This window comes from Engraulis encrasicolus, chromosome 19 (genome assembly GCF_034702125.1).
Source record: "Engraulis encrasicolus isolate BLACKSEA-1 chromosome 19, IST_EnEncr_1.0, whole genome shotgun sequence".
NCBI classification, from domain to species: Eukaryota; Metazoa; Chordata; class Actinopteri; order Clupeiformes; family Engraulidae; genus Engraulis; species Engraulis encrasicolus.
In genome coordinates, this window is record NC_085875.1 from 51,268,676 (window position 1) to 51,278,675 (window position 10,000).

Here is a 10,000-nt window from a genome sequence, read left to right on the forward strand (position 1 = left end):
CAGCGTGTTATGTGGATGGTAAGTGCATACTCATGAGTATCATTGAGGGGGGTGAGGGTGGCGGTGGGGGTGTTGTGGACGGTGGCAGTGGATAAGTTGGTGATTATTAACTGAAGGAGTTAGTAAAAATGGCAGTTACTATGGGGGGTGGGGTGGTGAGAAGGATAGGTGTGTGTGAGTACAAGTGTGTATGTGTGGGGGAGGGGAAGCTGGGGGGGGGTGGGGTCGAGCTGAGGGTGGGTGTTGGGGTTACGTCTTACCACAGTTGTATCTGTGGAGGCTCCCATTACGCAATCTTGGAGGGGCTGGGGTATGTGTGTGTGTGTGGTAGGAGTGTGTGTATGAGCGCTGGGTGTGTGAGTGTGTGTGGTGGCAGTCCTCTGCTCCCCTAGGGCATCTGTCTTTGTGAGTGTGTGTGTGTCTGTCTGTGTGAGCGTGCGTGTGTCTGTCTGTGTGAGTGTGTGTGTGTCTGTCTGTGTGAGCGTATGCATTGGTGTCAGGGCACCAGGGGTCTCTGGGCCGGTAGAGGGGCTCTCGGCCGGGTGTGTCCCCGCAGACGGTGCTTGATGAGTGGGTAGAGAGCCGGGCTCTGGGCCCCTGAGAGGAGCCTGGTGCTCACGGCCCCTGGGGGAGGGAAGGAGGCCAGTGACCCCAGATAACCCCTCCTGACCCCCTGACCTCGAGGTTACAGAGGTCGTCTCCATGGCAATGTCTGCTTCCTTCTCAATGCCCTGCGCTACACTGCTCTCAGGGGGTGGGGGGGCGTGTGCGTCACCTGGCTGTGTGTGTGTCTGTGTGGCTGGCGTGTGTGTCTGTGTGGCTGGTGTGTATGTATCTGTGGCTGGTGTGTGTGTGTGTGTCTTCAGCCCCGCTGTCTGGCCAATCTGTCCTGTGGACATGACCTCCTGGTACACAAACACACACACACACACACACACACACACCCATACGCACACACACAGACACACGCACAGAGAGTGAGAATGACAGAAAGTGAGACAGCCAGACAGAGAGGCAGACAGACAGACTACTTCAGCATTTCTCTTGTTTATTGCATCTTTACAAAGAATACAGTCATATCAGTAATAGCAGTTATACTAATAGCAGTTATATACTAGACAGTGATGATGATGGTAACAGACACACACACACGCACACACACACACACACAGACACACACACTCACACTCACAAGAGTGCATGCTATTACAGAACACGGCCTACAGTAGTCTACAGTAGTCTACAGAATTGGCACTTCAGTGCGTTTCCATGGCAGCACAGAGGCACCTGATTGGCAGTTGAAGCAGCTCCAAGGCTGTGATTGGTTGTCAGTGCAGCTAGCTTGCCTCTGATTGGCTCTCTGGTTAACAGTGACATTGACATGAATAAATAAGAAGGGCAGCTCCTCAGTCCCGTCTCCCGCCTGTAAACAGCAATACTCCTTCCAGCCCTGACGGGGGCGCTGGCACACTACTCACATTACCCACCCAAGATGGCTGCCTGAGGGGAGCACTATCACATTACCCACCCAACATGGCCGCCCTGAGTGGAGCGCAATGCAATGGCACGAGTAGCCATGTGAAGCTTATAAAGGCACTTTGGCTTGACAATACAAATCAGCATATCATCACACAGAAAAATATTAAGAAAAAGTCGGTAGACACACAGTTTAGGAACCGGACGGCGCTCCACGGCAGTTTAGAGTTTCCAGTCACAAAGAAGCATGCAGCTCGCAGTGCAGTCAGATAAAACACACTCGCGTTTTGTCCTCATCAGTCACGGAGGCGTGCCTGCCACCCAGTGGTATACCGTAGGTTGTGATTCCATTGCGGTTCTGACCAGTAGGTTAAGGTTCCATTACGATTCCTCCCACTGACGCCAACAGAACCCCACCGTTCCATTCTGGAGCTGAAGACCCCGCCCACTTCTGCATCTCTCAATGCTAATTGGCTGGTCAGAAACACTCTAGTGTCCAGGCTGAATACACAAACACACAAAAGGCCTCTCCCTGAGACAGTGTGTGTGTGTGTGTGTGTGTCTGAACAGAGCATGCTCCTGCCTACAGCCTTCTGCAGTGCCATGGAAACACACTGAAGAGGTGTGGCTAATGACAAGAGGGTGGGGTTAGGGACGTGTGGCTGTTCTAGGATTCTAAAGTTCTAGGGTTCTAGAGTTCTATGAGATGATACACTTGGGTCCTCTAGTGGGGGGCGGGGTTATCTCTTTAGTGGTGGGCGTGGTTACCCGCTCTCGGGGGAGGGACTGTGTTCGCACTGTAGCCAATGGCCTGCCTTCTGGCTCCGCCTCCGCCTCCATAAACACATCCTGCAGGAACAGGAAACAGGGAAAGGTTAGGAAATCACACACACACACTTCAACAAACAAACAAACAAACACACAAACACACACACAGACACACACGCACGCACACATGCACGCACACATGCACGCACACGCACGCACATGCACACACTTTTCAACAGGTTACCTCGTCGTCTGATGTGGTTTCCTGGTGCTGTTCCTCAGTGTGTGTTGCAGACGAAGCCCCCTGCTGGTCCTGAGAACAGGTGAATAAGACAAGAGAACAGAGGGGAACAGGTGAACATGGGAGGGAGAGGTGAAGCACAGGGGAACAGAGGAACAGGGAAACAGAGGGGGGAACAGAGAGGGGAGCAGAGAGGAAAACAGAGAGGGGAGCAGAGAGGAAAACAGAGAGGGGAGCAGAGAGGAGAACAGAGAGGGGAGCAGAGAGGAAAACAGAGAGGAGAACAGAGAGGGGAGCAGAGATGAGAACAGAGAGGAGAACAGAGAGGGGAGCAGAGAGGAGAACAGAGAGGAAAACAGAGAGGAGAACAGAGAGGAACAGAGAAGAACAAAGAGGAGAAACAGAGAGTAGGAACACAATAGGAACAGAGAGGAGAACAGAGAAGAGCAGAGGAGAAACAGAGAGCAACAGAGAGGGGGACAGAGAGGAGAAAAGAGAGGAGAATAGAGAGGGGGAGAGAGAGGGGAACAGGAGGGGGCACACAGAAAACGGGGGACCTATAATCTAACCATACCTAATCCTAAACCTACTGTCGTTCAATGTTAGATTTGTGGAATTACAACAGTTCAATTGTTTGGTAGGGAATCTGAGGCAATGGCACGTATCTTAGTTCCATATAAACAATATCGAATGGAGGCACAATAGGCTAGACTTGAACAGGTGGTTCATTGAATAGCCATTTTTAGCAAAAACACAGCACAGCACACATGTACTGTACTTTAGCTACTGTTGCTTGGCAACTCATGCAGGATTTGATCAATGACAAAAACAAAAGAATACAAAAAAGTAGTTTTGCTGCTATTGAACAACACTATCTCATGTTCATGAAATTGCTTTATTGCTAGAATAAAACTTCTACGAACTGACAGACCTTTAACCCTGTGGCATATGCACACACACACACACACGCACGCGCGCGCGCACACACACACACACACACACACACACACACACACACACACACACACACACACACACAGCAGCTGCAGCACTGCATTATGTGACAATAGCCCCCTCTCATGGAGCAAAGGGAACACAACACCACACTATAACACACTGCATCATACCAAACCACACAACACAACACCACACAACACCACACCATACAACTCAGGACAACACACCACACCACACCGCACCATAACACACCAAGCAACACAGGACAACACACCAAACAACACCGCACCATACCACACCATACTACACCGTACCATACCACACCACACCATACCACACCGCACAACACACATCACACCACAATAAACCCCAACACATCAGACCACACCACAGTACACAACACCACAGATAGAAAGTAAACGACACAACACAATACAACACACAACACAGCACAACACAGCTTGACATGCTTTATTGTAGTCAGAGGATGAGGTGATGAGAAATCATTAAGAGATGTGCAGGAGAGTGAGTATAAAGTACCGGTAAGTAAAAAAAACCTATAGTACAGAGAATAAAACAAGCAAACAAATCAATGACGAAATAATAAAGAAATGAAGAAACATCCGGAACAGACAGGAGCATGCAGTACCCCAACACCCCCTCAGATGGAGGAGGAGGAGAGGAGGAGAGAGGAGGAGAGAGGAGAGGCGGGAGGAGGCGCAGAGGAGTGATGAGACCAGGAGGAGGTGGAGAGAAGAAGAACTCAATGCAGTGACGACCGGAGGTGAAATGATGAGCCCAGCCCCCACAGTGATGAGAGGAGAGGAGAGGAGAGGAGAGGACGTCAACATAGCGTGGAGCCTCCAGCACGATGACAAGAGGAGGTGAAAACGTGAGGAGGTGGAGAGGGGAGCGCAATGCAGTGGTGAGCCTCCAGTGATGTGACGAGTCCCCAGAAGAGAGGAGGTGATATGAGGAGCTCCAGGAGAAGGTGAAATGAGGAGGAGGGGGTGGTGGCGGAGGGCAGGCAATAACTACATGTGTTATGTGATGGGCCAAAATGGATGCATTAGTCACAATCCAACGCCATATATTCCACATAACTTAGTTGGACCTGTCCAATTAAGCCAGATGATTGGATGATTGAATGATCACCTGGTTGAATTGGACAGGTAAAACAAGGTCATTTGGAATATGTGGCACTGGATTAACTGATGGATCCCTTTTTCCCATCAATGCGTGTGAATATATACTGTACTCTGTACACAGTATAATATTGTATATGCACCATATACACACTCTGGCCAAAAAAAATATCACACACACACACAAACACAAATATTAGGGCTGGGACATTAATGCATTAATTTCGATTAATTAATCACGCGATTCGATTAATTAATTAACGTGATTAAAAAAAATAATCGCAGTATAATATAGCTACATAGTTCTGGATTAGACCAGTGGAGGGCAGTATTACGCCTGATGGTGAACAGCCTGCTGAAATTGAGAAGAGTTCTCTCTTCTTTTAAAAATGAATAATATATTTAGATTAAGGTTATTTATTGTAATTATTCCAAAACCATATGAAAAAAAACATTTTTCACTGTTCTCAAGGCAAATATTTAAATGTGATTAAAATGTGATTAATTCGATTAATTAATTTCAAAGCCTATGGATTAATGCGATTAAAATTTGTAATCGAGTCCCAGCCCTAACAAATATATTTACATTTGGTCTTGTATTGCTTCATAATAACTTCTGCAAATTCTGGATTTATTGCCGTCTAGCATTACATTATGTAAAGGTGCACTATGTAGGGTGGTGGCTAGAGAATAGAAACTGTGCTGCCTATTGCCAAATTCAATCTTTTCATGTACTGTATATTTACTAAATAATAAACCAATATTTACTGGTATGACGAAAGTATAGTAGGCGGCTAAACAATTCTGGATAATTCAAAATGGCGGACCATGGAGAAGATCCCCCTTTTCATGTATGCAAAATGCAAAAGCAAATATATTTCTGGAAATTCGAAATGGCGGACCATGGAGAAGATAGCCCTTTTCATGTATGAAAAATGCATATTTCCCAGTCATAAAGAATACTCGGAATTTGATTGCAGTGGCAGGTATTTGTGGAAAAGGAACCATTTCTGAATGGGCAGCATGAATTCTGGAAATAAACTACAAAAAATGTTACACAGTGCATCTTCAAGTTTTCACCAAAATCTTGTATTGATGATGGAAGAGTTTGAACGCTATGAAAAATCTAGACTCTAATTTCCTCAATGTAAGATCTTGGTGAAAACTTAATTTAACGCTAAAGGAAATAAATCCAGACATTGCAGAAGTTTACTGAAACAATACAACACCAAACATGTGACCACAACATTGTGTGTGCAATCTTTTTTTTTTGGTGGCAACTTTTTTTGGCTACACTGTGTATATTGTATATACTACAAGCACATATATACCCATAAATGTGTATATATATACAGTATATATATGTTTATATATATATATATATATACTGTATGTATACATACTGTGCACTGTATACTGTGTACCGTGTACATAAGAAGAGACAGTCAGAGGAGAGAAGAGAAGAGAAGAGAAGAGAAGAGAAGAGAAGAGAAGAGAAGAGAAGAGAAGAGAAGAGAAGAGAAGAGAAGAGAAGAGAAGAGAAGAGAAGAGAAGAGAAGAAAAGAGAAGAGAAGAGAAGGGAAGAGAAGGGAAGAGAAGATAGGAGAGGAGAGGAGAGGATAGGATAGGAGAAGAGAAGGAGAGTGTATCATGCTATAATGTGCTATATACTGTACAGTACTTCTTTACCTGTTCTTCACTGATGACGGAGTCACAGGAGACGAAAATGTCATCTTCCTCCTCCTCTTCCTCATCTTCGTCCTCATCTTTCTCATCCTCTTCTTCCTCCCTCTCCTTTAGTTCCTCTCCTCCTTTATTGTCTTCATCTCTCTCCTCCTGTGTCTAAGACGAGTCCAATGTGGCCTCATTAATCACACACCAGCACGCACGCACGCACACACACACACACACACAGACACACACAGACACACACACGCACACGCACACACACACACACAGACACACACAGACACACACACGCACACGCACACATACAGGCACACGCACACAGGCACACGCGCACGAATATACGCACACACACACGTATGCACGAATGTACGCACGAACACACAAACGCACACAAGCAAGCAAATACCCACACTTACAGTTCGGTACCCCAGAACCACAGTAGGCTACAGCTTAGAACCACAAGCACATTTAGCATGTCAGTAGCCAAAGCTAGTGCTAGCATCCCGTTGGTTACAACGTTAGCATTAGAGCTCACTTAGTATGCTAGTACTGTTAGGGGTCGGTCCGACAGCTAATTGTCCAAAACGTCTACGTCTGGATATCACTGCATTTGGGTCTGGGTCCATCAATTTACTAGGCTAGGCAGCCAATCACTAGAACTAGTCTGGTGGATTTTGTTTAATTACCAATTCTGAGCTTTAATTCATAAATAAATCCAGAATCTTCCTAAAACTGATTTCAGCTACAGTGACACAAAAGTGTGGCTTTCTAAATGAAAGTGAATTCCACCCACACTCCAAATTTTAAAAAGGGCTATTCTAACTCAGTAATAGTATCTCTATTGTGTGTATGTTCGGACCAATGACATGGAACACGCACTGTTAGCATATGAGCACTAGCGGCCAAACGCATTAGCGAGACTTGGAGTAGTGCTGTAAAGCTTGATTGCTAAAGGCTAAGCTGTATTAGCTTAGCTTTCTAAATGATCACAATACAGACATGTCATCAATATATATTCATACACATGTTATTGCACCATTATAACACTGGAAACGCAGCACTGTACAATGACTTCAATAAACAAGTTTGTGAAGAACACCATCAGTGGAACGCTGTAAAAGTCACTGAAAACACTTTACCAACAAAGGTACCACCAAACTTTACCACCAAAACTTTTGTGGTTGCAGTTAATTTAGCTGTGTCTTACTGATGAAAGTAACTACTAACCCCCGTTACTCACCGTGTGTGTGTGTACTCCAGGCCAGGCTGCAGTCATGATGCCTTGTGGAACTCTCTCCTCCCCTCTCTACACTCTCTCTCTCTTTCTCTTTCTTTCTCTTTCAACTCATTTCAACTCTCTGCCTCTCTGATGTCTCCTCTGTGATTATGTGGTAGTCTGATTCTCTGTTTCCAATACGATGTGAATGTTAATGTAAAAGATGCAGCATATGGCACAAGCCATCTTTTTTTCCCTTTTGTAAACAATAAGTCTTATGTGTGGTCCCTGTCTGAACTAAACTAAATAAACAAATAAACAGATGAGCTCCATCTAATCTCCATCTGATGTCTATGTGGCCTTGCACTGTGAAAAAATGATTCATTATTGTGTGTGTGTGTGTGTGTGTGTGTGTGTGTGTGTGTGTGTGTGTGTGTGTGTGTGTGTGTGTGTGTGTGTGTGTGTGTGTGTGTGTGTGTGTGTGTGTGTGTGTGTGTGTGTGTGTGTGTAGTGGTAGTAGTACAGCATCACCATGCACACCTCTACACTGCTACACAGCACACAAGGGGTTAATGACATGGAGTATTAGTTACTATGGAAAGCATTACATTGTAAATACACAAACTAAGGACTCAGTGGACAAATTAATGGATTGGTGGAGAAACTGCCACACATTTTGCGTCCCAAGGATCCGTGCCCATTTCACGCAATATTGTGAGATCAGGCAGCATATTACACCACAGTATATAAAACAATATTCAATAGTGTATAGTAAGAGTATCCCTGTGTGTGTGTGTGTGTGTGTGTGTGTGTGTGTGTGTGTGTGTGTGTGTGTGTGTGTGTGTGTGTGTGTGTGTGTGTGTGTGTGTGTGTGTGTGTGCGCGTGCGTGTGTGTGTGCGTGTATCTGTTATCTATTCTACTGGGAGGGTTTCTTTTTCCTCTTAAACAGGGAGAACTTCCCCCCACGGGACTTTGCAGTGTTTTTCTACGAAGAAAAGACAAAACAAAACACAAACACACACATGGATACACACACATATGCAGACACATACAGTACAAACAGTCGAAGGGGACACTCTGGTTAAGACACAACAGCAGGCTACAGTGCATCAGTGTTGGGGAGTAAACAGCTCATGGACTACCAGTAATCACAATACACATTAACCCATTGATGCCGGAGCTGTTGTATAGCGCAACATCGACCCTAGCATCAGGAGCTACATGACACAGCATTCAGCATTCATTCATTAATCAGTAGTAGGAAATGGATCACACTCAATTTTTCTTCTTTCTTGTTGTTTTCTTTTTATTTTAACATTGCAGGGACTGACATGACAGACGTTTCGGCTGCACAGAGCCTTCTTCAGTGTCACAGATTCAGTCTATTTCCAGTCATTTTTTATTACAAATGTAGCGATGATGGTATGTTAGAGCTGAACGAACAAGTTCTATTGCCAGATGTTGGCCTTAGCTTTTAAATACACAGTAATTCATGTCATGTTTTTATGCGCTTCAGTGGCTGAGATATTTAGGCTTTTATAGGCATCAATGGGTTAAGGGCAACTGTATTCCATTACAGTTACCATTTCAACAGTTGCTTATCAACTCTGTATAAACGCACATCAATAATCCAAGTTTTCAGAACATATTAATTACATTGATAAACTTCACAGGCAATCATTTTGCAATCTGTAGTGGAACACATTGCATAATAAAGAATATACACTCACCGGCCACTTTATTATGGAAATAAATACTTGGACAGGTGTGCCTAATAAGGTGGCAGGCGAGTGTATATAGTAAAGGTAATCTTCCCAACACTGGACAACACACGCTACATGCTACAGAGATACACACACTGACTACCGAACAGGCTTAACTTCAAGAACACACACTAAGGCGTCTCTAGCTGACACACACACCATGGATTACTCCACATGCCTGTACACACGCACACACGCACGCACGCACACAGGCACACTCAGGTGTGTGTCTCAGCTGGAGAGTTGCAGCAGTTTGTCAGTACTAAATGCTACAGCAGTGGCACCAAGGCAAACAGCTACACATTTATTGCGTGCTCATACACACACGCACACACACAAACACACACACACACACACACACACACACACACACACACACACACACACACACACACACACACACACACACACACACACACACACACACACACACACACACACACACACACACACACACCAATGTGTGTTCATCATATTAACCTTGATGCCAGTCTGTACACAGGTTTACACACAAGTTAAAGCACTACACACACATATGTATACCACTACACACACGTATGACTCAGTGTGTTGGATTATGTGAATGTATTTAAGTGTGTGTATGTGTGTGTGTGTGTGTTACCTGAGTGTTGTGGGATGTTCTCTGTTGCGGGTTGGAGGTGTGTGTGTGGATAAAATGTTATTATAAACAGCATCATGGAGGAGTGTGTGTGTGTGTGTGTGTGTGTGTGTGTGTGTGTGTGT

The 10,000-nt window shown here is 45.0% G+C and overlaps 1 protein-coding gene across 1 annotated transcript in view; it reads right to left on the reverse strand.

The window, feature by feature from the left end:
• Window positions 1–10,000, reverse strand: part of syne2b (spectrin repeat containing, nuclear envelope 2b) — a 209,266-nt gene that overhangs the window by 99,388 nt on the left and 99,878 nt on the right. Inside the window, exons 87-90 of the mRNA XM_063223948.1 lie at window positions 6,277–6,429; window positions 2,489–2,557; window positions 2,245–2,325; window positions 261–905 (exon numbers count right to left, since the gene is read on the reverse strand). Of these exons, the coding sequence (XP_063080018.1) occupies window positions 261–905; window positions 2,245–2,325; window positions 2,489–2,557; window positions 6,277–6,429 (948 nt within the window). The remainder of the gene's footprint in view (window positions 1–260; window positions 906–2,244; window positions 2,326–2,488; window positions 2,558–6,276; window positions 6,430–10,000) is intronic.